Raw genomic sequence first — 23,345 nt, 5'->3', positions numbered from 1 at the left:
TACCTTGCGAAATATCACCATTATCAAAAAAAAAAAAAAATAAATCTTAATCTTTGATCGATGATTATCAACAACAATTTTTCATCATCGAATGTTTGCTGTGATGTGCTTCTGTAAAACAAAAACTATCGATTAAATCGATATGATTTTTTTTTGTTGGAACATCCCCTCAAAAGAATTTTTTTATTTTGATATTTTTGATAATGTGAGAATGGTAATGTGATTTTCCAATGTCAAATTTTTGTTTTTTTTTAATAAAAACAAAAAATACAAAACAAATACAAGTATACGTGTGTCTGTCAAGGAGAGAGAAAAAAAAGAGTGATTTGGAAAAGCCTTTTTGCAAACAACCTGAAACACCGATTGATATTTTAAAGAGAAGAGCAAAAAAAAAACTTGAATTCTTTCAAAAAAGAATCATTTTCCTTCAATCATTCAATTCATAATTCAAATGATACACGTGTCGATTTTTTTCCTGATGATTGGCTGTTTATAATCGATGATTTTATCACATTTAATTAATCAATTTGATCACTTAATGTTGATGATGATAACCTGTTGAATGATTTCAAGTTTTGATTGTGTGTTTGTGTTGATTGATTTGATTTAAAAAAAAATTTATTTTCATTTTTGTTTTCAACTAAATTCAATTCATCAATTCCTGTCATTTTTTTTCTTCTCAACCGATTATTCGAATAATTGCGACGTTTGTGTATCCGGCTAAACATTTTCGTTTTTCATTCACTTTTTGCTATATGTAAACATTTTCGTTGTTTCTCTTCATTTTTATTTTGGTGTCGACTGAAGACAGAAAAAATAAAAATAGCAAAATGATATCATCAATGATGCTATGACTTTTTTTTTCATACATTTCTTCTTGATATATTCGGATTTCGAATAACGTTTGTTTTTTTTCGCACATTTTTCATCCATCCATCCATCCATCCATATATAACATAGAACTACGACAACAACATTATTTATTCCTAAAAATCATCCATCATGTATCCATCATCATCATCATCATCAACATCATCGTCATCGACGACGACATTATATTCACCATTATCGATATTTAATGATTTAAAAATGAATAATCAATTTAATACAACAACGATGATGATGTCCAATATTAATAATAATAATAATAATGATTTTATGGTTAATCCTGTTCGAATAATTAAATCCACATCATCATTAATATCATCAAAAACAATAAAAGAAAATAATCGTATTCATAGTGGTCATTTTATGGTATCTGAAATTGATGAAAATGATGATAATGAAACCAAAATTGAGAATGATAATAATAATAATAATAATGATGATGGATCGATTATCAATAATAATAATAATAATAATAATATTGTTAATGTACGACCAAACATGGAAACATTGGAACAAAAAACAACAACAGAAAAAACACAAACATATCGAATAAGAAAATCAACAACAACAAAAATTGTTTCTATTGATCAAACATTATGGAAATTATTTCAATGTATGACATTAGCATATAATGATGATATTACATCACCAAAATGGAAAACATTTAAAGGTTTAAAAATGAATATTAAAGATAAGATACGATTAAATAATATTATTTGGCGTGCTTGGCATATTCAATGTAATTAATTTTATTATTTTAATGTTGTTCTTTTTTTTCAACAAAAGAAATCTAAATATTTTCTATTTAAAGATATATCCGGTCGTAAACCAGTTGTATGTCAATTTTCATCCAATATCGATAATGAACGACATAAGAAAACGGAAGCTATATTATTGGAAGGAAAATATTGGAAACGACGTGCTGATGTTGTTAAAGCTGAATATAATAAATGGAGACTTTATTATCAACATCTTTCACGTTCAGTTGCTGCAGTATTTTCCAAATATAATCATGGTTCGAATAGTTCACCAATGGTTAATATTTCCTTGTTTTTCTTTTTAAAAAAATTATTAATTGTTTTTTTTTATTTATAGTCACCATATGATTGGGAAAATAATCTACCAAGATGGAGTAATAATTTAAGCTTTGATTCACTTTTTACATCATCATCATTATCATCATCATCAGCAGCATTTAATTCATCATCATCATCATCTTCGATAATGGGATGTTCATCAACAATAAATACAGGTGTTAATAATAATTTGACAAACAATAATAATAATCAGGCAATGATTAGTCAAAATGATCCAAATGGTTCAATGCAAATTTTTAACGATAATATTCAATTACCTTATGCAAATTATTTTGATTATGCTAATTCTCGTGAAATTGGTAATGTGTTTTTTTCTGTTTTAAATGATTTTCAATCAACCGAATTAACTTTATATCTTTAATGAATTTTAGCTCGTTCTGGTATGGGTGCCGATTTTATGCAACCTGGTTTAGAACAATTACAACCAAACATTGATTTTATCGATACATTTGAACCATTATTACAAGATATTTTTTCATTACGTGGTCAATCAACACTATCGACTGTTCCCGAAGAAACCGAAACAGGATACAAAGAGGTGAAAAAAACAGAATCATTTATCAAAGTTTTTTAAACAATTTTTTCAAAAAATAGGAACAAGATCTTCTTAATTCAATATTCAATTCCTGTACAAATACTTCAACGAATAACAACAACAACAATGATATGTCAATGAAATCTATGCAAAATAATAGCTATTGTCAATTTGCAAACAGTTCATCAAATCAACAAATGAATCAACAGCCAATGATTAATGTGTATAATAATAATAATCATAATAATAATTATGGACAACCAATTTTCAATTTAAATCAACAACAACAAGCTCCACAACAAATATTGCAATCTTCGTATAAAATGGAATTTCAATCGACAATGAATCAACAATCGAATGCTGGAACAACATCATCATTTCCAATTCATACAAACAAACTATTACAACAGCCACAACAAGAATCTAATCGTCAATCAATTCAAATGGCAACAAATGATTCGATTAATTATAATTCAATGAATTTTACATTTAATCCATCGAATACGAATGACAATACGACGACCGCCATTATGGGTGACAATCAACAAATGAATCAAATAACAATGCCTATTAAAAAATTAATACCAAATTCAACACAACAACAATCGTCATCAACATCACCAATTATAAATCTTGAGCTAAAAAAAGTGAAAAATCAAACTCTTTCATTATCATGTAAGGATATATCACAGCTTCAAAATTCTATTACAACTGGTTGCGATGCTAATGAAACTTTACCATTATCTTCATCATCATCATCATATCAAATGGATAATCAATCGAATACAATGGCTAATATTGGTCGTTCGTTATCATTACCATTGAATAGTGGCCTACAGCTTCCTTCACAACTATCACCGAATCATAATAAAAAATTCAACAAATCACTACAACAACAACAAGAAACTGGACCTGTAATATCATCAATGTTAAATACTTCAGTACTGGCTGCTACCTCATCATCATTTACCGATGTTCAAATGATACCTGCGACAAATCTCGCCATTCAAAAACATCATCAACAACAACAACAACAACATACATTCATTCAGAATCATCTATCTCCCTCTTCATCATCATCATCACCTCCACAATCATCCTTAGCATTTGATCTTTCAAATTCAACACATTTACAACCTAATAAAAAATTTCCATTGCTAAATAATGGCAAAAAACCATATAGTATAAATCCAAATAGAAATGTAGATAATAATCATAATTTCAAGATAAAAAATCCAATGCTTAAGAATCATACAACAGCAAGTTCATCATCATCAACTCTTTGTCCATTAGATTATAGTGGTTTCAAAGATCGAATTCTATATGGTTCAATGAATAAGTTTTTTCATATGGATAATAATAATTTAAGTCCAACTCATGATGATGAAATGATAATGAGTCCAATGTCAACATACGGTTCATATTCATTATCGGCAAATCCTGTAAATTTTATTGGTCGAAATGAACACCAACATCAAAATATACATAGAGAACGACGAAGAGTTTGTCATATAAATGCTGAACAAAAACGTCGTTGTAATATTAAAAATGGTTTCGATACATTAAAAAGCCTATTACCATCATTGGCACAGAATTCAAATACAAAAATAAGCAAAGCAGCTATGCTTTATAAAGGAGCCGATTATATTCGATTGTTGAAAAATGAAAAATTTGAACAACAAAAAGAATATGAATTACTCAAACAAAAGATTGATAATCTCAATAATGTAATCAGGTATATTAAGATTAAGATTTTAATCAATCATTCAATCGATTATTATCTTTGGATTATTCAGTGTATTACAGAATCAGCTTCCAACTACTGGTCTAACTATTGCTGATGGTTCTAGAATAGATCATCTTAAAAAGCAATATGTTCAATATGTTAAACAAAAACGAATCAAAATTGGAAATTTTGGATAGTAAGTATTGTAAGTTTATGTATGTACATCTTGTTAAAATTGTTTTTGTTTCTTCTTCTTTTTTTACAGTTCAGCATAATAATGGAATCATTATTAGATTCATATTGTACACAAGTAGCAACAAATAATTTTGATGAATTATGTAAAACATTATTTCGTTGGCTTGATCAACGCTGTAGTTTAGTTATTCTACGAAAAGGTTTTTATCTAATGAATTTATTTATTATTTGTTCTAATATCATAACTACCAAAAAAATAGATGTTCTTAATTCATTACGATTTGTATCAAAATCTACAAATATTTTGACCAATCCAGAATTATTACATGATGAAATTATACAAGCAATATCAATGCCATCAACAACAACAATGATGATGATGATGGATGAAAATAAGCAACAAGTACGCCGAATAAATTACGAACAACAATCATCATCACCTAATAGTTGATTATTATCGGATATTGAATCTTTCTTTTTTTGTTATATTTTTTTATTATTATAATCTTCAAATATACTTTATTCATATTTTTATATATAGATTGATCAGGAAAAAAAATTAATAATCATCAAAATTTTTTTTTTTGTGTAATGAGAAAAAAGAAAATGAATCAGGAAAAAAAATTCAGATATGAAATGTATGGGTGTTTGTGTTTGGTGATGAAAAACAATAATCTTATAGTTTTTTCTTTAAAAAATGTCTGTGTGCGTGTGTGTGTGTCTTAAGGTGAAAAGAAAACGAAATAAAACTACAAAAATCACAAATAATTATTGTGAATACAACTAAATTTGCTATAATAATGTTTGGAAAGAAAAGTTAATTGAATTTTTTTTTACATATTTATTATTTTTGTTTATACATCAACTTGATGAAGATGATGATGATGATGATGATGATAAGTATGAATGAATTGGATGGAATTTCAATGACTTCTCATGTGTGTATTGGTGGATGGATTTTTCGATGAATCAAATTGAAATTTGAGAATTCATTCAGAGAAGAAAAAAAAAAGAATTTCAGCATGGACGTTTTTTGTTCTTGAGAATAAAAAATAAACAAATCATAAGGGGCTTCTCGATGAGAAAATAAATTGTTGAGCAATTATTTTAAATAACAAATATATGCGGTGCGTTTGAGACCAGAATTTTAACGACCAGATGACCAATATGGTTGTGATTCCATTGATGTTGTTGATAGTGATGATGATGATATATCATTTGTTGTCACCGTTGCCGTTGTTGTTGTCAATGGTGTATTGATAATATATTGAGCATGGCCATGATTGACCAATTCATCGGCAATATTAATCCACTATTGATAATTATGTATAGATCAATATATTTGAAAAGTCATATAGAAAAACACACAACTTACCGTTTTATTTTCGCCATTTTTAAAAAGATTAATGCATGGTATACCATTTTCATCGAAATTTTCGATAAATGCATGAATCACCTGTCCTTGAGCCAATTCTTCAAAAAATGCATTTGCTTGTGCTGTCCAACCTATTTCAGCTGTTTAAATATTTGATGGTGAACAATTTTTTAAAAATTCTTTTTTTTTCAAATGCTTACCATCTATTGGCATCACATGTGCTAAATGACATTCCGAAGCTTGAAATGGTAAACGCAAAAAATGATAATGTATAGCACGCAATGTATCAACTGGTACATTCAAGGCTTCACCACCATAATCAACAAAAGTTAAATCACATTCTTGTCGTGATTCATGAACAAATTTAACTGATGCACGATACCATCCTTCGGCTGTAGGTGCAGCACAGACAAGACCTTCTTTCACTTGTGGAATGGGTGGTGTATCAACATTTGAATAATTTTCTTTCATCTCTTGATCCATAATACTCAACATCGGATATGATGGATGTGTTGGTTGTTGTAGAAAAAAATGGCTAGCATTAATTGTACATGATAATATTACTTCAGTCATTACGCCAACAGGAAGTGATAGCTAGAATTTATCATATAAAGTTTATTCAAATTATTCAAAATACTAAAATATTATTTTTAATCATTTACCTGGCAAGCAGCTGATAATGCAACTGTGGGTGTGATTGGAAAATGATTAAAATCAACATTCGGATAAGTATCTTCGGGAAGACGATTTCTAATCAAATTTAATGCTTGAAAAACATTATGTCTAAGGCCTAATTTAAAAAATGATGATTATTAATTAGATAAATGATCATAGTTTAACTGGATTCTTACCATAAATGGTACAAAGATTTGTCGTTTCATTATAAGGCTCGATAACAATTTGGGTATTTGTTGACATTTTAATCGGATTTATAACCCGTCCTTTACGACCGATTAGAAATCCACAAAGATTTGATGGTATACGAAAATTATATTGTATACAATGTTGATTATCCATTGGTATTGTATCAAATATCGATGGCATTGGAGAATTATTTGCAATATTATTATTATTGATGGCTGTCGATGGATACCAAGAATTTTCTGCGGCAGCCATAGCTTCTGTTATTTTATCATTAATGGGTGCCGTAGATGTTGGTATTGTTTCAAGCAAACAGCTTCCTTTACCACTATCGTTTGATTCCTTTAGGAAAACAGTAAAATTGAAATCTATTTCAAAAAAAGACAATTCTCATTATTTAACTTTACCTGACTTTGATCGTCATAGCTATTACTACTACTATTAGGATCAGTAACTTGTTGCTGTTGTTGTTGATCACTGTTCGGTGTTAAAGTAAGATCCGGATAATTTTGGTAAATATCGGTGTCATCATTTTCATCTTTATTCGATTGCTGTTGTGTATCAGCATTTTCATCATCAATTTTTGCTGAATTTGAATTTGTATCAACATTATTCTTGACGTTTGCACTTTCATCAATTATTTTTGATTCACAATTTTTTTCCAAATCACTTTGTTGATCATTTTTATTGGCTACCATTGTTGTTGAATCACAATTTTTTGTTGCTGCTGCTGATGATGATACGACTTGAGCAAATGTTTGTCGTTGCTGCGATGGACCTAAAGAATTTGCATCTTTTTTCTGAACACTAATTGATTTTGGAGGCTCTTCAACAGCAGTCATTGTTTCTATCGAATTCGATGATGTGTTCACAGTTGTTGTTGTCGTCGTCATCATCATCGTTGGTTTATCATCATTTTTGTCGTCTTTGGATTGGTGATTTGTAGCAGAATCATCATTATGGTTATCAGAAAGATTGCACACATCACCATCACCATCACCATCATCATCGGCAATGACTTTATCCAAATCATTATCACTATTTTCACTACTTGAGACATTTATCTTATCATTTGATTCAATATTTTGATCATTGTTATTTGTAGTAAAATTGTCAATCTCATCCTCGTTATTGTTATCATCATTATTTTCATTTGATTTTCGCTCGCTAACTGTATCAACTATTGTTGATGATTGTTGATTTATTTTATCATCAATATCATTTTTGCTGTAGCTATTATTAACATTCTCATCGTCGTCATCATTATCATGAGCAAAAGAATCAATTTTTGGACTCGGTTCGATTGTTTCATCACCATTTTTTGATTCAATTTTTTCCTTGTCATCATCTTTATTATCATTATTATTTTGGTTACCATCAATTTCATCGATTATTTCCGATACACCGGTATCATCATCAATCACAATAATTTCTTTATCTTTATCGGGTGATGAAGATGATGATGATGACAATTTGGGTGAACAATTTTTGAATGATAAATTCGATGAATTTGGATGATCGATTTTAATATCAATATCATGATCATTCGTATGATTATTAGTGTTGAATGAATAATTTTTTAGATGCATTTTCTTTTCTATATATTCGTCTTCGTCGATACTAGTAAAGGAAAAACTTATACTACTATCATTATTATTGTTGATATTCAAATTTGAATCTTCTTCTTCGTCGTCGTCGTTGATTTCGAATGATTCAACTGTTTGTTGATGAACAAAATTAATGTTTAAAAAACTTAAATTTTTGATAAATCAAATACAAACCTCTTATCGAAATTTTATCGTTTGCTTCTGGTTGTTGTTGTTGTTGTTGAATTTGATCTTCACAATCACTATCAAGCAAATGGCCTATATCAACCGATTTTGTTGATGAACATGGAATCTTATCATCCAAATGATTAATATCTAATTGATTTAATGAAACAAATGGAAAATTTTGTTTCAATTCAACAATCTTTTCCGATTGATTATGTTGGTCTTGTTTTGTTGTTTGGTAATTATTATCAGATATGATACAATTTGATTGTTCGTTTTCTTCATCAACAACAACAACAACAGATTGATTTGATTTTTTTCTTAATGATGATTTTGAATTTTTTCGATTCTTTTTTGTTGATAATGATGAAGATTGCCAATAATAAATTGTTGCTAATGTTATGGCCAATAATGAAACACTACAGGCTAACACTACGGCACGATCATTTAAGGCCATCAAAGTAGAAGCAATCGATTGTCTATCTCAGAAATCAATCAATCAATCAGAATTCGTTTTTTCACCTGAGATTTTGTTTATAAATGCAAAAAGAAAATTTCAATAAATTTAATGATTAAAAACAAAAATTAAAACAACAAGAATAAAAAAACACACAACAAAAAAAAATCGACAACAAAAAAATCCAAACATTTTTTTCCCCATTTCATATATGATTCGAACTTTTTTTGTTTGTTTTCGACCAAGAATTCTTAAACAATTTGGAAACGAGAAAAAAAGAAAAATTTAAATTCAATTTTCTCGCTCATCACATTTTTTTTACAGAAAAAAAACAGCAACAAACACACGCCGGATTAGCCAAAAACAAGAAAAAAAAATTCGGTTTTTTTTTCTCAAGCAAACAAATCGAAAACGAAAAGAACGTTTTCCCCTTCGGCTTCTCTCTCAATCTAAAATGTGTGTGTGCTATTGGCACATATTACCACCACCACCACCATCATCATCATCATGACGATGATCATCATTTTAACCGGAGAATGTATTCAATGATGATGATGATGAAGATGATGGAGGCAATTGAATTGAATGCATTTCATATATTCTTCTATTCGATGAGAATGTAAAAAAACAAAGAGACAAAAAAACTGGTTTTTTGTTTCATTTGTTGCCAGAAATTTTTTTTCTTCTTTTTTTTTACCGACTAATTTCTAAATGATCATGATTATGATTAGAGAAACAAAAAAGAGTATATTACACAAACAACGAATCTATGTAAGTATGTTTAGGTGACAATTTTGTAATGAATAACCGAATAGAATAACCATAAGTTTTGTCGGCAATTTTTTTTCGAATGATTTCGTAATGATTACATCATTCATTTTCATATCATCATTATATTGATGTTTGGACAAAATTCTGAAATTCCTAATCACAACAAAACAGAAGCGAAGATAGGGTAAAAATGCAGAGAGAGAGAGAGTAAAACATTCGAAATTTGAATGTTAAATTCTAAATATGACATTTAAGAAAGAATTTTGAAAACATCAAACTTACCACTTTTTTTTGTTGTTGAAAAATTTATCGCCCTTTAGATTTGAATGATTTTCGGTTTGTTTGTTTGTTTGTTTTTCTTCAATGAATGAAAAACCAGAGCGTGAAAAAAAATATTTGAATAAAGGTGTTTTTGATTTGGATTCCGGTTTAATAATGAATGTTTTATATTCTCATTATACATCAACAACAACAACAACAACAATAAAAGAACAATACTTTTTATTATACTTTTTTTTATAATTATAATCTTTGGATAATCTTGAAAATCAACACACACAATCAATTTAAATTTGTTGTATAGTGTTGAGATATAGTGATAATAATAATAATAATAATCCGTCGGTTTTTTCTAACCGTATCCAAAACAACGTGATTGCCTGTTTTTTTTTCGTATAAATATACCACCAATATAACCAAACACAGCAAACACACACAGCACAAAATAAATATGAGGACAACACCAACCACCACCACCACCACCACACAACAACAAAAAAAAAGCAAAAACAACGTGTAATTATATTATATGTGCGTATATATGATGTCGTGTATTTTTTTGTTTTTTAGATATAATCATCAACATCAAGAATATCAATGAACAAACAAACAAACAAAAAAGTAGTTGGCTTAGAATTTGGTTAATATATTATTCGGTTGTTGTTTTTTTTTCGAAATGATAACAACAACGGAAAAAAATCTTTTCGCATTTTTTATCAATTCATTCGATTCATATTCATCAAACATTCACCAAAACAAAAAAAAATGTGAGAAAAGCGCAACAGTTTAGTAGACTATAGTGATACATGTATGTCATATAGATTTGTGTTCAACATCGAATATGGATGTGTGTATATAGCCACTGTATGTAATTTTTAATGATGATTATGATACACATTGTTGCGCATGTCAGAATAATACCGGCTAAATTGAAAAGGAAAATTGAATGATGAAAAAAATAACAAAATTTTGTTTTTTTTCCAAAATTGTGATTGCGTATGTTATTCAACGCATGTCTATTTCGAATGATTTGGATTTAGATTTTTTTTTCAATACAGAATAATGCACGTGTACGTGGTGTGTGTGTTCAAAGAGAGATGGAAAGCATGAATTCTCGTCTGTAATTTAATTCCAAGAAAAAAAAACAATAACACTATTGCCATCTTGTTTTAAACAAATTAGATTTTTTGTTTAGTTTATTCGACAAAAGATGGCATATTGAAACTGAAAAATAATTGAAATTAATTTTTTTTTGTTTTGTTTAATTTTATTTAATTAATAATCATGACATTCAAATAATAACTACAAGTACAATTACAATACGATATGATTAATCCCAACGATAAACATGACCAGGTGCTGGTGGTAGACTAGGTTTTGATGAATCACCAATCAATTTTGGTGATGGTATTGTTTTAGGTGGTAAAACAGAACGTCTTGCATCTCGATTTACATAATAATTTTCAAAAGCTTTATGTGCTACACCTTGATTCAAGTTTGGTTTTGGATATGGCCTATTATTATTATTATCAATGAAGTAATGAATCAACAATTGTAAAAATTAGTAATTCAAATAACGAAACATACCTAGGTGACAATTGATCTTGAAATCGATTCTGACTGTTCCATGTACGCTAAAACAATTGATTTTTTTTTGTCAATCAAAAACATATTTGGAATTATTGAAAAATACTTACACCCAATAATAATGCCCGAAAAAACTGTAAAGGTTTACTAATATCTCTGTGATACATGATTATTTTTTTTTCTCCAAATCCAACTTTTATTTTATCCAAAAAATCAATAAAAAAATTTTTTTGAGCTTGTGGATGCCCTTTTCCATCAACAATAATAACAATGACTACAAGAACGCCATCTAGTTTAATAAATTTTTTTTTGATTTTAAAATGGAAATAATTTTTATTTAATCAAAATCGAAAATGAAAGCCAAAAAAAAAAAAAATTCATCAAATCAATTGATTGTAATTAGAAAAAAAATATGGAATGAATTTTTATGTATATGATATATGAATGACAATAATGATTAGCATTGATAGGTAAGATTATTATTTTATTTTAATTGATATGTTGTTGATCATTTTGTTTACGAAGTTTCCATTCAACAATGACAAATGATAATGTTCCCATCGATGCAAATATAGCCAATATAGCTAATTGTATATAAAGATTAAAATAAGGTGTATAGAAGAATGCACAGGCACATGCGATTGATTGAAAAAATTTAAATAATGCAAATGCTGGTGCACTATTATCGGCATATAATGTTCCTAATATTGACATACATTGTGTACAGAAACATGAATCAGCAAAACCTAATAAAAATCCGGATATCAAGGCAATCACAAGGCTAAAGAAATAATAATTTAAAATATGAAAATCAATGAAAACATAAAATTACAACTCAAACATACTTTGGATCAATATAAGCAGATTGTTTCACAGTTTCAGATATAGTTGAATCCGGTGGAAAATTAATCATAATCAAAAGGAAAGAGATCATATGTACAAAATAACCCAATATAATGATTGGATCACGTCCCCAACGAACAGTTTTTGAACCAAGAATACCGAATATAAGACCACCAACAATTTCACCAATACCGATAATCATACCAGCAAGACCGACAAATTTTTTCGCATTACCACCATCTTTATCCAGTGTATTGATACGTCCTAATGCAGTAGTAAATACACCACTGAAAAAACTAAGTTCAATACCAGTGTACCAAAATGTAACACATAACAAAAGCATTCGTCGTGTACTTAACAATGCAAATGATTCTCCTATTTAAAAAAATTGTTAGATTAGGAATTAATCCGTGATTATTAAACTAACTTATTGATTGAAGAACATCAAATGAACCTTGTTGATCATCTTGTTCTTCGGATCGTAATGATTTTGGTGAACCAAGAAAAAACATTGTTACAATACCGATCGTACCAACAATCGTTAATACAATATATGTAATTGTTCTTGTTGAATGTGGTATATCTTCACCGGTCATATCTTTAAAATAAACATAAACAAATATATTTCCAAATAGAAGACTACATTGAAATAATGTCCAAAATAGGCCACTATTACGACCCATTGTTTTTTCATTAGAACATATTGTTAGATAATATCCTTGTGCTGTCCATATGATTGCAGCACCAAAACCAACAATCATTGAAACAATATAAAGAAGCCATGCTTGTGGCCATAAAAAATTGGCTATAAATAATCTGAAAATAATCATTAAATATTATCCATTTAAAAAAAATTCAAGCAAATCAATTAATAACTTACATATAGGTAACTCCTGAAACAATCATCGATAAACGAGCACCCATCAATCTAACGAATGCTGGTGCAATCCAATTGACAAGACTAAAAATAAGATAAATAAGACACATACTGACAAATGTATTTGCACCATAATGATCTTTGCCATATTCATGATTGATACTATCGATCATTGGTCCCTTTTAAAACAAAACAAAAAATAAAAATAAAAAAAATTAACAACAAACGCCTTGAATAGAAATCCAAAAAAAAAAATTACCTGAATAAAACCATTCGTTTGAAATGATGTGAATAAAAACATAAACGAAACACCCAATACTAATACGTTGATTAGATCACGATCCATTTTTGACACCAAAAAAAAGAATTTTTCTCCGTTGAGCTATGTATTAGTTGAATTCAATCAATAGTCGTTTTTGTATCAATCAAATAATATCTGAAAATGAATCAGGAAAAAACAAAACAAAACATTGATAAAAATTTTTCTTAATTTTTTTAAAAAATTTAATCAATCGATAAGTGGAAAATTGAAAGAAATCCCTATCAAATTTATATAAAGTATCAATCAGAAGATGATGATGATGATGTCATAAAGTGCGACATCATTCAATCAAATTAATTGATCAAGTATTGTCATTTTGGAATGTACAAAAAATAAAACAAAATGATCATCATTATCATCTAAAAAAAAATTGATGACAAGGATTCGAATCCTTGGAAACAAATATACCAAATGAAATCTTACTTTTAGATTTTTTTTAATTAAAAAAAATCATATACATTTTATTGATCATTTGATCGAGTTGAATTGAAAATTATTATTAAACATAAACATTGAAAATAGAAAATATATCAAAAAAAAATATTGATGATGTTTGCAGAAACGAAAAGATGCGGCTAAACAGCAACAAGCTGCTTAACATCATCATAATCCGTAAAAAAAAAGATTCGATTTTCCTGTTGTTGTTGTTGATCAACAACCTCAAAAATGGTTACGACGCATGACCGATTCGAATGAAAAATTTTTAATAAAATCAAAACGAGCAAAAAAAAATCATTTAAAATCATTTAAAATCAATGATAATTATCAAAATATTCATTGATTTGGTGGAAAATATTCTCGTATTAAACGATTATAAATTTCAATATCTTTATCAAGAAATAAACAGAAAATTATTCGATCAATTGATTGAATATTTGTTGTTGAATTTTCAAACCAATGTCGTATGGTATTCAATGCAATATGAGCTGCATTTTCATTTGGATAACCAAATATTCCAGTCGATATGCACGGGAATGCAATCGAACGTAGTTGATTATCTCGTAATGAATCTAATGCTCGTTGATAACAACTAGCCAACAGGTCGGGCTTTTCTCCAATTGGGCCAACACAATGTATTATATCTAATCAAAAAAGATGTAACAAAAAACAAAAAAAAATGTTGCTTGACTTAATTATCCGGAAAAAAGAAAAGAAATACGAAGGATTATCGAAAAAAAAGAACGTACATTTTGCTGGTAAACGATATCCACCTGTCATTTTACAATCACCAGTACGACAACCATTCAATGTACGACATTCAGCCTGTAAATCCTCATATCCGGCAGCACGATGTATGAAACCATCAACTTATTATTATCATAATCATAATCATCATATGAAATATTAAATTATTATTAACGATATAATCCTAAAGATGCAAACAAACTAAAACTAAAACTAAAACTAACCTCCACCACCACCAGCTAATTGTTCATTGGCTGCATTAACAATGGCATCAATTTCCAATGTTGTTATATCACCATTAAACAATGATAAACGATCATTCATTTCGGCATTTGGTTTATATTTACTACATACATTTATTGTATGTTCTTTTGTTTGACATTGTTTTGATTGTTCAGACCATTGTGGTATCTGATCTAATCGTACATAATTATCACCACATTTATAATGTTTACGTTTTTCATTTATATCCATGGAAAGAAATTTATCTATAAATAACCATATATCAATTCATGATTCAATTGATTATTACATTGATTTTTCTCATCATACAAACAGTTCAACAAAACAAACTCAAGATTTATTTATAAAAGAAAAAGATTCATTTACCTTTAGTTGATTGAAAATTAGCCATTGTTCGATGTGATTGTTGTTGTGTGATTAATGCTAAATTTAAACCAATTTTTAATGATAATGGAATGACGAATAAACGATTTATAATTTGCATAATAATAATTCAATAATGGATCAGCTGTTGGAACAAAGAATGGATATCTAATTGAATCGATATCATTATTCGATAGATGGCACAAGCTACACCATAAAGCAACAAAAAAAAAATGAAAAAAATTTTCCATTTAAAAGCGCGCAAAATTATGTCATTTTGGGTTCGAAAATGATTGAAAATGCTCGGGTATTCTTTCAACAAAACAACAAAAAAAACATTTTATTTTCCCAAATTTGGATTCGACTCGACAGAAGAAGAATATATTCATCAATTTGAAAACGGTCAAAATCAAATATCACATCCCTATATTATTTTCCAAAAGAAAAAAAAAGATGTTCGGGAAAGAAAAAAAATATTCGCGCATGTGATTATCATTTATCAGTTCGAGGTGGGCATTATCCAGTTCCATAAACATACATACATCCAAAATGATAACAACAACAATAATAAAAATGCGAATTTCATTCCCCCCCTTTCCCAAAGATTCACTCATTTTTATGGTAGCTATAACGGCCATAGAAGAATATACAAGAATAATTTACAGTTAAGTAAATGTTTTTGGTGTTGATGTTTGTGAGATGTGAATGCAGGACATTTTATATAATGTTTGTTTTTTTTGTATAAAAGAAAACATCAATGTCACTGATGTTTGATGTTTTTTGTAACAATGAAAAAGCAATAATCAGCATCATGATTGAAAAGAGAATTTGAATTTTTTTTGTCAACATTTTTTGACCAAACTAAGCAATAACCATGATCATGATCACCATGATAATGATCAATTTTTCTATAATATTCATCATTTTTATAACAAAAATTGATGGATCAATAAATCAAAATCTTTATCATCGTTCATCGAATGCACAGAAAATAACATTTGGTGCTATACTACCGAAAACATCATTGATTACATTACAACGACAATATTATAAGGTAAAACAGAATTTATAATTTACAAAAAAAAACCAAAATTTAAATTTAAAATATTCTGTGTTTTATATTCTGTTTTTTTCCAGCGCCTTCAAGATTCAGTAGAATCATTAATGAAAAGTCGTAATCGTCATGAGAAAAAAATTGAACATCATCAAATAAATGAAAAATATAATTTTACAAATTATTATCAAATAACACAGGCTCAAGTTGTACCATTATCATTGGATCCAAATCCAACTGAAATTTTAAATAGTATTTGTAATCAATTATTAGTTAAAAATGTATCAACAATATTATATATGACAAATTCAGAAATATGGGGTAGTAATGCTGGTTCAGCACAATATCTATTACAATTAACAAGTTATCTTGGTATACCGGTTATTGCATGGAATGCAGATAATATTGGCCTTGATCAGGTAGTTACATCAATTTTTTTTAAATTATTCATTAATCAACATTTTTCTTCATTAATTAATTAATTAATTAAAAAAAGCAACAAAGTGTACATTCAAGAATATTACAATTAGCACCATCAATGGAACATCAAGCATCAGCTATGTTAAGTATATTACGTCGTTATTCATGGCATACATTTTCAATTATAACAAGTAAAATTGGTGGTTATGATCATTTTATTCGTGCATTACGTGATCAAATATTATCAATAAATGATTTTAGTTTTACAATATTGGATATAATTACTGTACAAAAAACAAATCGTGAAGAAATTATTGAAGAATTACGTCCACTTTCATTTAGTGAAGCAAGAGTTATATTATTATATTCAACTAAACGTGAAGCACAGGATATATTTGCTTCGGCTGATCATTTAAATATGACAACAAAAAATTATATGTGGATTGTAACACAAAGTGTTCTTGGACCAAGAGCCGGTTATGCACCCGGTGAATTTCCGACCGGTATTCTAGGTTTGTTCAAATTTTGTTAATCGAAATTGTTGTTGTTGTTGTTGTTTTTTCCTGTTTTTTTCCAATTTTTTTTATAATTCTCTCATCCTTTTTTAGGTGTACATTTTAATACAACACATGAAAAATTATTGGAAGAAATTGAATCAGCCGTTACTATTTTTGGACATGGACTAGAACTGTTGGTCAATACTAATAATGAAAGTAATGTATTGAATCTAAATAGTGCCATTAATTGTAATTCAACCAATAATATTAAATGGAAAACTGGTGAACATTTATTTTAGTAAGTTTTAGTTTTTTATAACTTTTTTCATTGAATAATTGATTTTAATTAACAAAAAACAAAAACACCAACATTAGTTCTTTACGTAATGTTACAATCAAAAGTAAATCGGGTAAACCATCCGTAGAATTTAATTTGGATGGAACACTTAAATATGTTGAATTAGATATAATGAATTTAAATAATATGGCTATATGGGATAAAATTGGTACATGGACTGAAGATGGTATTGAAATTAAAGATATTACATGGCCAGAAAATTCACCAGTACCACCGATGGGTATACCGGAAAAATTTAGCCTAAAAGTAAGCTGGTTAGAGGAACCACCATTTGTTAATTTTGTGCCTCCCGATAATGAAACCGGAGAATGTCGTATGAGTCGTGCAGTACCATGTAAATATTCAATTATTAATACTGCCGATATGAATGGGTAAGTTTTTTTGTTTTGTTTCAAACGATTTTTTTAAAAAACTTAAAAAAATCAAAAATAGAACATCGAATGGTTGTTGTGCTGGTTTCTGTATTGATTTATTACAAAAATTTGCCAATGATTTAAAATTTACCTATGAATTAGTTCGTGTTGAAGATGGTGCATGGGGTATTTTGAATGTAAGTGATTATGATCCATATGATTAGTTGATGATGATCATCTTAATTGCTTATTGATTTAAACAAAAAAAAAGAATGGAACATGGAATGGTTTAATAGCCGAATTACTAAATCATAAAGCCGATATGGTTGTTACATCTATAAAAATAAATTCTGATCGACAAGCATTTGTTGATTTTACTGTACCATTTTTAGAAACTGGTATTGCTATTGCTGTTGCAAAACGTACCGGTATTATTTCACCAAAAGCATTTTTAGGTAAGAAAATAAAAATTTTGAATTTTCTCTTTTTTTTCAAATGAATTAAACCTTTTCGATCGATCAATATAATAGAACCATTCGATGTAATATCATGGATAATGATATTATTGGTTAGCATACAAATAGCTGCATTTGCTATTTTCCTGTTCGAATGGTTAAGTCCATCCGGTTATGATATGGCAATGAGACCACCAAAAGGTAAGTATTTAATTAGGATTTTTTTGCTGATTATTATCGTTGTTTTTTTTAAAAAATAGATCATAAATTTTCATTATTCCGTACCTATTGGTTGGTTTGGGCCATTTTATTTGGAGCTGCCGTACCTGTAGATTGTCCAAAAGGTTATACGGCTAGGTAATAATATCTGTGATTGTATTTCATCAATTTGATTGTAATCGGATTTTCGTTTTCAATTTAGATTTATGGCCAATACATGGGCTACATTTGCCGTTGTATTTCTTGCCATTTATACTGCTAATTTAGCTGCATTTATGATCACTCGTGAAGAATATCATGATTTTACCGGCATTGAAGATAAAAAATTAGCTAATCCACATTTAAGTGAACCACCATTAAAATTTGGTACCATACCATTTGGTAATACTGAAGCTGTATTGAAATTAAATAAACCAAAAATGTATCATTATATGGCACCATTTAATCGTTCATCAAGTAAAAATGGTGTTACTGCTGTTAAAAAAGGGTTAGTATTTTGTGTTTTTTATTTCATTTTGTTTAAATTTTGAAACATTTTTTTGGTACAAAATTAGCGAATTAGATGCATTCATTTATGATGCTGTCGTATTGGATTATCTGGTCGGTGAGGATAATGATTGTGGCCTATTAACTGTTGGTAGCTGGTATGCAATGACTGGATATGGTTTTGCTATGCCAAAAAATTCAAAATATTTGGAAAAATTTAATAAAAAAATGATTGAATATCGTGAAAATGGTATGTTTCACGTTGCTATATGATTGTTTTTTGATTAACTTTTTTTTGGTTCATATTAAAGGTGATTTAGAACGACTTCGTCGTTATTGGTTTCAAGGTGCATGTAAATCACAGAAAAATAAACGTAATATGAGTAAACCATTGGATATTAATCAATTTATGAGTGCATTTCTTTTGCTTGGTTGTGGTATCTTATTGACCGTTATATTATTGGCACTTGAACATTTTTATTTCCGATATTGTCGCCGTTATTTAGCTAAAACTGAAAAAGCTGATTGTTTTGCATTAGTTAGCCTTGTAAGTAATTTATGATTATTATATTTTTCATAATTTCATTATTAATTGATTGATTTTATAGAGTTTAGCCAGATCATTAAAATTAAATCAAAAAGATCAGGATATTTGTGATCGTGAATGGTATGTATGTGATAATGTTGAATGTGAACATAGGCGAAGAAAAACATTGAAAGAATTGAATATTGCCCGTTATCGTATTCGAGAATTGGAACGATCATTCAATCGACCATTTAATGATCAAAAACTTTTGAAGACAATCGATCAACACCACCATCATGATGATAATGATGATGATGATGATGACGAAGATGTTGATAATCATAAACAACATTAAGCCCATTAATAATACCCCATTGTTGTATAGATAATAATCATCATTGTTTAAAAATGATTTTAATATAAATAAATATAATCAATCCAATTATACAAAACAAAAAAAATTATCATGTTTTATTTCAATTTATAAATGAAAATAAAAAGGAACTATCGTTCCACCAACCAAAAAAAACGAAACAATCGATTGTTTCGCCATTCGCCTTATTACGATTGTGTTTGTGGTTGAGCTGACGTATTCGATTTGAATTTTTTCCATTAAATTTTTTAAAAAAAATTTTCAATTAAGCAACCAACAAAAAAAATAATGTCTACAAAACTAAAATCGATTGAGAGTTCTCAAATTCTTTTCATTCTTTTTATATCCATCATGTTTATAGCTGTCTATTGTAATGATAATAATTCGAATAAAAAAATAACCAAATTACAGATCGGTATCAAAAAACGTGTTGATGATTGTCAACGTCGTGCATCAAAAGGTGATATATTACACATTCATTATCGGGTGAGTAAAATGATCAATTGAAAAATCAATTAATTATAAATTTTTTATTACTCATACCACACTATAGGGAACATTACATTCAACTGGTGCAGAATTTGATAGTTCATATAAACGTGGAACACCATTGAAATTTACATTAGGTGTAGGTCAAGTAATTGCCGGTTGGGATCAAGGAATGTTAGGTATTTGTGTGGGTGAAAAACGAAAATTAGTAATACCATCAGATCTTGCATATGGATCTACTGGTTCACCACCAACAATACCTCCTGATTCATCATTAGTATTCGAAGTTGAATGTGTTCAAATAGAAAATCGTAAATCTGATTTATAATCATATATCAATTTCATTTTATAGCCATAATCATCACCATAATCATATTGTATATGTGATATTCAATTGGAGAAAAATAAACAACATTAAAAAAAAGCATCTGTAAATGTTTTTGATTGTTTGTGTGCTTTTTTATATATATCGGATTCATAAATAAAAATAAAATTAAAATTACAATGTTTTTGACAGTCATCGATTCTTGTTGTTGAAAAAAATGCAATTAAAATGGGTTAAAAATTGGAAGAATATATTCTTTGAAATTTCAAATTAAAAAAAATCATTGTGTTAATATTTGTGTAAAGAATGACGAGATTGATTTAGTAGGATAAATGCTAATTATGGCAAAAAAACACAAACCATTCTTGATCAGTTTGAAAAGAAAAAACATTGAATAGTTTTTTGTATAAGAGAAAAAAAAGAAAACAAATGCCAAAATACGTTCAAATTTCACGAACGTATCAACTATCAATTCTTATTCACAATCCATTAATAATTATCAGGAGATAAGAGAGAGAGAGAAAGTAAAAGAGAAAAAAGTGTTAAAATAATCATCATATAAATTAAGATAAATTAATGTATTCAGAATCAGAATTAAATTGGTTGTAATGTTTTTTTTATAATAATAATAATAGTATTGAGAATCGTTAATTTTTTCACATTTGATTTGATTTGATTGATTTTGTTTTATTGTCCATCAACTTGACCAAAATAAGGTGCAACATATGTAGCCGGAAAGAAACCTTTTCGATCACCAATTTCACCTTCCCACCAATTTTGATCACTACGATCGATTACATTGATTATGTCACCACGACGAAATTCTAGTTCACCAGATTCTTGTGAGAAAAAATCATACATCGCTTGTACTTTTAGCTATAGAAGAAAAAAACAAAAGAAAATTATGAGAAAATTTAAAACGAAAAAAAAATTGTTTACCTCTGGACGCATATCCTTAAGTTTAACATCTTGATTACGGCTAACAGATGATGTACGATGATAATCAACTAATTCATTCAATGAATTAAATTTAACAACCCAAAGAAAAAATTTTCCATTTTGATCTCGTAAAACCTTAAAATGTTGTACACCATCCGGACATCTATTTTTTTCAAAATGACAAATTAATTAACATAATAATTAACAAAATTAATTACATACTTGACTGATAAGGAAAAATCGCCTGGTGATGATTCACTGATACGTATGAGAAAGGCGCCTTCATGTTTATCATGTAATAATTTTTCCGCTTCAGCTCTTGTTATACGTCCATAATACCAGCTAATAATAATTTGTATTCAAGTTTGAAAAATTAATTAAATCAATCGAATTAAAGAAAAACAAACAAAAAACAAACTTACTCATGATTTTTCATTTCAATATAATTACTTGGAATAAGACCTTCACGTGAATCTAATTCAGCTTTATACCAATTAATATCTTCTTCTTTATTAAGAACTTTTAATACATCACCACGATGAAAACTAAGTTCATCATTGGCTGTTGCATTGAAATCATGTTTAGCTATGGCTTCCATATTTATTTAAATCAAAAAAAAAATGATAGATTAAGATTGTTCAGCGTAGACAGCAAATGAATATTCCTAAAGATAATTGAGCAATCAATAATAATGATTCCTGTTTTGGCACCAGACACACACACACACAATTATAATATCAATAATCAATAATGATTCGAACAATCATCCAACACACACCAATAATTATGATGGAAAAAAAATGTTTTGAAAACAATTCATTTATTCAATGTTTTGTTTTTGTTCTTTTTTTTCTAAATTTGATAAAAATCAATGAATTAAATTCTGATCGATAAAAATGATGATGATTATGGCGATCGAATTGATTCGAAGAGCAAAGAAATCAGAAAAAAAAATTAGATACCAACATGGAAACAACAGGAGAGGGAGAGAGAGAGAAAGCTCATGCCAGTAGAAATGGCCAATATTGGTGAATTGTTGTTGTTGTTGTTGATTATTATGTTGATGAAGGTAGTGGTGATAGTCATAATACATACGTATTTAGTTTACGTTTTCTTTTTTTCATTAATAATTATGAATAGCATCATTATGATCATATTGTTGTTGTTGTTGCGTCAGAATACTATTGAATAGTTAGTAGTAGTGGTATGAAAATGAATTGAATGAAATGAAAAATGAAAATATTTACGGTTGTGTTGCGTTGTGTCTACGTGCTTTTTTTTTGGTGTGTGTGTGTGATGTGATCGAATTCTACGGAATCGAATCAGGATCTGTTTCGACCAAAAAAAAAGTTCAGAGGGAGGATTTTCGAGGAAAAAAAATTGGGAGGTTTTTACTTCGATTCGTTCAACAAAACAACAGCAAAAAAACTTGTCCAACAAGTTGAATTTTGTTTTTGTGTAGGGGGTTAATTATA

At 28.3% G+C, this 23,345-nt stretch overlaps 8 protein-coding genes across 9 annotated transcripts; 3 read left to right on the top strand and 5 right to left on the bottom strand.

Moving 5' to 3' along the window:
• The first annotated feature begins 100 nt into the window (after window positions 1–100).
• On the top strand, window positions 101–5,229 carry Mondo (MLX interacting protein mondo). Its single transcript, XM_027340455.2, is given in 9 exon segments — window positions 101–1,627; window positions 1,700–1,923; window positions 1,984–2,284; window positions 2,357–2,523; window positions 2,580–4,255; window positions 4,317–4,411; window positions 4,414–4,442; window positions 4,512–4,641; window positions 4,702–5,229. Coding segments are annotated over 9 exon segments (3,438 nt in total). The 5' UTR covers window positions 101–1,002; the 3' UTR covers window positions 4,893–5,229.
• Window positions 5,230–5,303: 74 nt separating this feature from the next.
• Window positions 5,304–10,699, bottom strand: spoon (A-kinase anchor protein spoonbill). Of its 2 annotated transcripts, none has more exons than XM_075821838.1 (8): window positions 9,097–9,200; window positions 8,459–8,971; window positions 7,085–8,394; window positions 6,668–7,019; window positions 6,479–6,606; window positions 6,017–6,410; window positions 5,817–5,956; window positions 5,304–5,753 (listed from the first exon to the last, which is right to left on the bottom strand). In XM_075821838.1, exons 2-8 carry the CDS (start codon window positions 8,904–8,906, stop codon window positions 5,589–5,591), a joined length of 2,937 nt encoding a protein of 978 aa, XP_075677953.1. In that variant the 5' UTR covers window positions 8,907–8,971; window positions 9,097–9,200; the 3' UTR covers window positions 5,304–5,588. The 2 variants fall into 2 exon arrangements, with proteins under 2 accessions (XP_075677953.1, XP_075677952.1); XM_075821837.1 differs by lacking the exon at window positions 9,097–9,200 and adding an exon at window positions 9,960–10,699 and having other exon boundaries at window positions 5,305–5,753.
• Window positions 10,700–11,197: 498 nt separating this feature from the next.
• LOC113790778 (NADH dehydrogenase [ubiquinone] 1 alpha subcomplex subunit 7-like) lies at window positions 11,198–11,825 on the bottom strand. The gene is made up of 3 exons (XM_027340481.2): window positions 11,654–11,825; window positions 11,544–11,590; window positions 11,198–11,470 (listed from the first exon to the last, which is right to left on the bottom strand). The coding sequence occupies exons 1-3, from the start codon at window positions 11,708–11,710 to the stop codon at window positions 11,287–11,289; spliced, it is 288 nt and encodes a 95-aa protein (XP_027196282.2). The 5' UTR covers window positions 11,711–11,825; the 3' UTR covers window positions 11,198–11,286.
• Window positions 11,826–12,006: 181 nt separating this feature from the next.
• Window positions 12,007–14,199, bottom strand: LOC113790760 (UNC93-like protein MFSD11). Its single transcript, XM_075821839.1, has 6 exons — window positions 14,009–14,199; window positions 13,523–13,699; window positions 13,267–13,442; window positions 12,814–13,202; window positions 12,389–12,761; window positions 12,007–12,324 (listed from the first exon to the last, which is right to left on the bottom strand). The coding sequence occupies exons 2-6, from the start codon at window positions 13,607–13,609 to the stop codon at window positions 12,033–12,035; spliced, it is 1,317 nt and encodes a 438-aa protein (XP_075677954.1). The 5' UTR covers window positions 13,610–13,699; window positions 14,009–14,199; the 3' UTR covers window positions 12,007–12,032.
• A 137-nt stretch (window positions 14,200–14,336) lies between these two features.
• Window positions 14,337–15,551, bottom strand: LOC113790767 (macro domain-containing protein PG1779-like). The gene is made up of 4 exons (XM_027340470.2): window positions 15,380–15,551; window positions 14,995–15,258; window positions 14,773–14,892; window positions 14,337–14,667 (listed from the first exon to the last, which is right to left on the bottom strand). The coding sequence occupies exons 1-4, from the start codon at window positions 15,495–15,497 to the stop codon at window positions 14,360–14,362; spliced, it is 810 nt and encodes a 269-aa protein (XP_027196271.2). The 5' UTR covers window positions 15,498–15,551; the 3' UTR covers window positions 14,337–14,359.
• Window positions 15,552–16,231: 680 nt separating this feature from the next.
• On the top strand, window positions 16,232–20,186 carry Nmdar2 (glutamate ionotropic receptor NMDA type subunit 2). The gene is made up of 13 exons (XM_027340454.2): window positions 16,232–16,430; window positions 16,514–16,849; window positions 16,927–17,362; window positions 17,459–17,645; window positions 17,723–18,076; window positions 18,138–18,255; window positions 18,330–18,513; window positions 18,589–18,714; window positions 18,774–18,870; window positions 18,935–19,219; window positions 19,287–19,468; window positions 19,530–19,765; window positions 19,827–20,186. Exons 1-13 carry the CDS (start codon window positions 16,251–16,253, stop codon window positions 20,097–20,099), a joined length of 2,994 nt encoding a protein of 997 aa, XP_027196255.2. The 5' UTR covers window positions 16,232–16,250; the 3' UTR covers window positions 20,100–20,186.
• Window positions 20,187–20,293: 107 nt separating this feature from the next.
• On the top strand, window positions 20,294–21,111 carry LOC113790775 (peptidyl-prolyl cis-trans isomerase FKBP2). Its single transcript, XM_027340477.2, has 2 exons — window positions 20,294–20,603; window positions 20,671–21,111. The coding sequence occupies exons 1-2, from the start codon at window positions 20,406–20,408 to the stop codon at window positions 20,932–20,934; spliced, it is 462 nt and encodes a 153-aa protein (XP_027196278.1). The 5' UTR covers window positions 20,294–20,405; the 3' UTR covers window positions 20,935–21,111.
• A 379-nt stretch (window positions 21,112–21,490) lies between these two features.
• Window positions 21,491–22,805, bottom strand: drk (growth factor receptor-bound protein 2 drk). The gene is made up of 4 exons (XM_027340472.2): window positions 22,293–22,805; window positions 22,093–22,212; window positions 21,871–22,033; window positions 21,491–21,807 (listed from the first exon to the last, which is right to left on the bottom strand). Exons 1-4 carry the CDS (start codon window positions 22,466–22,468, stop codon window positions 21,619–21,621), a joined length of 648 nt encoding a protein of 215 aa, XP_027196273.1. The 5' UTR covers window positions 22,469–22,805; the 3' UTR covers window positions 21,491–21,618.
• Window positions 22,806–23,345: the final 540 nt, after the last annotated feature.

Source organism: Dermatophagoides pteronyssinus, unplaced genomic scaffold, assembly GCF_027571235.1.
Source record: "Dermatophagoides pteronyssinus isolate colony J.1.1.1.1 unplaced genomic scaffold, Derpt_VIB-CSIC_2022.12 sq0013, whole genome shotgun sequence".
Lineage (NCBI taxonomy): Eukaryota > Metazoa > Arthropoda > Arachnida > Sarcoptiformes > Pyroglyphidae > Dermatophagoides > Dermatophagoides pteronyssinus.
This window is presented reverse-complemented; position numbering and strand designations above follow the sequence as displayed.

Excerpts from the sequence above, each read along its gene's own strand:
- LOC113790778 (XM_027340481.2), bottom strand. The coding sequence starts at position 11,710 with ATGTATCACAGAGATATTAGTAAACCTTTACAGTTTTTTCGGGCATTA. Across the intron at positions 11,591-11,653 it reads TTCGGGCATTATTATTGGGT|CGTACATGGAACAGTCAGAA; the intron begins GTAAGTATTTTT and ends CAATTGTTTTAG. Across the intron at positions 11,471-11,543 it reads CAAGATCAATTGTCACCTAG|GCCATATCCAAAACCAAACT; the intron begins GTATGTTTCGTT and ends TAATAATAATAG.
- LOC113790760 (XM_075821839.1), bottom strand. The coding sequence starts at position 13,609 with ATGGATCGTGATCTAATCAACGTATTAGTATTGGGTGTTTCGTTTATG. Across the intron at positions 13,443-13,522 it reads AAACGAATGGTTTTATTCAG|GGACCAATGATCGATAGTAT; the intron begins GTAATTTTTTTT and ends TTGTTTTAAAAG. Across the intron at positions 12,325-12,388 it reads TCTGCTTATATTGATCCAAA|CCTTGTGATTGCCTTGATAT; the intron begins GTATGTTTGAGT and ends TTATTTCTTTAG.
- spoon (XM_075821837.1), bottom strand. The coding sequence starts at position 8,906 with ATGGCCTTAAATGATCGTGCCGTAGTGTTAGCCTGTAGTGTTTCATTA. Across the intron at positions 6,607-6,667 it reads AAATCTTTGTACCATTTATG|GCCTTAGACATAATGTTTTT; the intron begins GTAAGAATCCAG and ends TTTTTAAATTAG. Across the intron at positions 6,411-6,478 it reads CATTATCAGCTGCTTGCCAG|CTATCACTTCCTGTTGGCGT; the intron begins GTAAATGATTAA and ends GATAAATTCTAG.
- LOC113790775 (XM_027340477.2), top strand. The coding sequence starts at position 20,406 with ATGTCTACAAAACTAAAATCGATTGAGAGTTCTCAAATTCTTTTCATT. Across the intron at positions 20,604-20,670 it reads TATTACACATTCATTATCGG|GGAACATTACATTCAACTGG; the intron begins GTGAGTAAAATG and ends ACCACACTATAG.
- LOC113790767 (XM_027340470.2), bottom strand. The coding sequence starts at position 15,497 with ATGCAAATTATAAATCGTTTATTCGTCATTCCATTATCATTAAAAATT. Across the intron at positions 14,893-14,994 it reads ATTAGCTGGTGGTGGTGGAG|TTGATGGTTTCATACATCGT; the intron begins GTTAGTTTTAGT and ends GATAATAATAAG. Across the intron at positions 14,668-14,772 it reads ATATCGTTTACCAGCAAAAT|ATATAATACATTGTGTTGGC; the intron begins GTACGTTCTTTT and ends TTTTTTGATTAG.
- drk (XM_027340472.2), bottom strand. The coding sequence starts at position 22,468 with ATGGAAGCCATAGCTAAACATGATTTCAATGCAACAGCCAATGATGAA. Across the intron at positions 22,213-22,292 it reads ATTGAAATGAAAAATCATGA|CTGGTATTATGGACGTATAA; the intron begins GTAAGTTTGTTT and ends AATTATTATTAG. Across the intron at positions 21,808-21,870 it reads TTAAGGATATGCGTCCAGAG|CTAAAAGTACAAGCGATGTA; the intron begins GTAAACAATTTT and ends TTTCTTCTATAG.
- Nmdar2 (XM_027340454.2), top strand. The coding sequence starts at position 16,251 with ATGATCATGATCACCATGATAATGATCAATTTTTCTATAATATTCATC. Across the intron at positions 16,431-16,513 it reads TACAACGACAATATTATAAG|CGCCTTCAAGATTCAGTAGA; the intron begins GTAAAACAGAAT and ends GTTTTTTTCCAG. Across the intron at positions 18,077-18,137 it reads AATACTGCCGATATGAATGG|AACATCGAATGGTTGTTGTG; the intron begins GTAAGTTTTTTT and ends AATCAAAAATAG.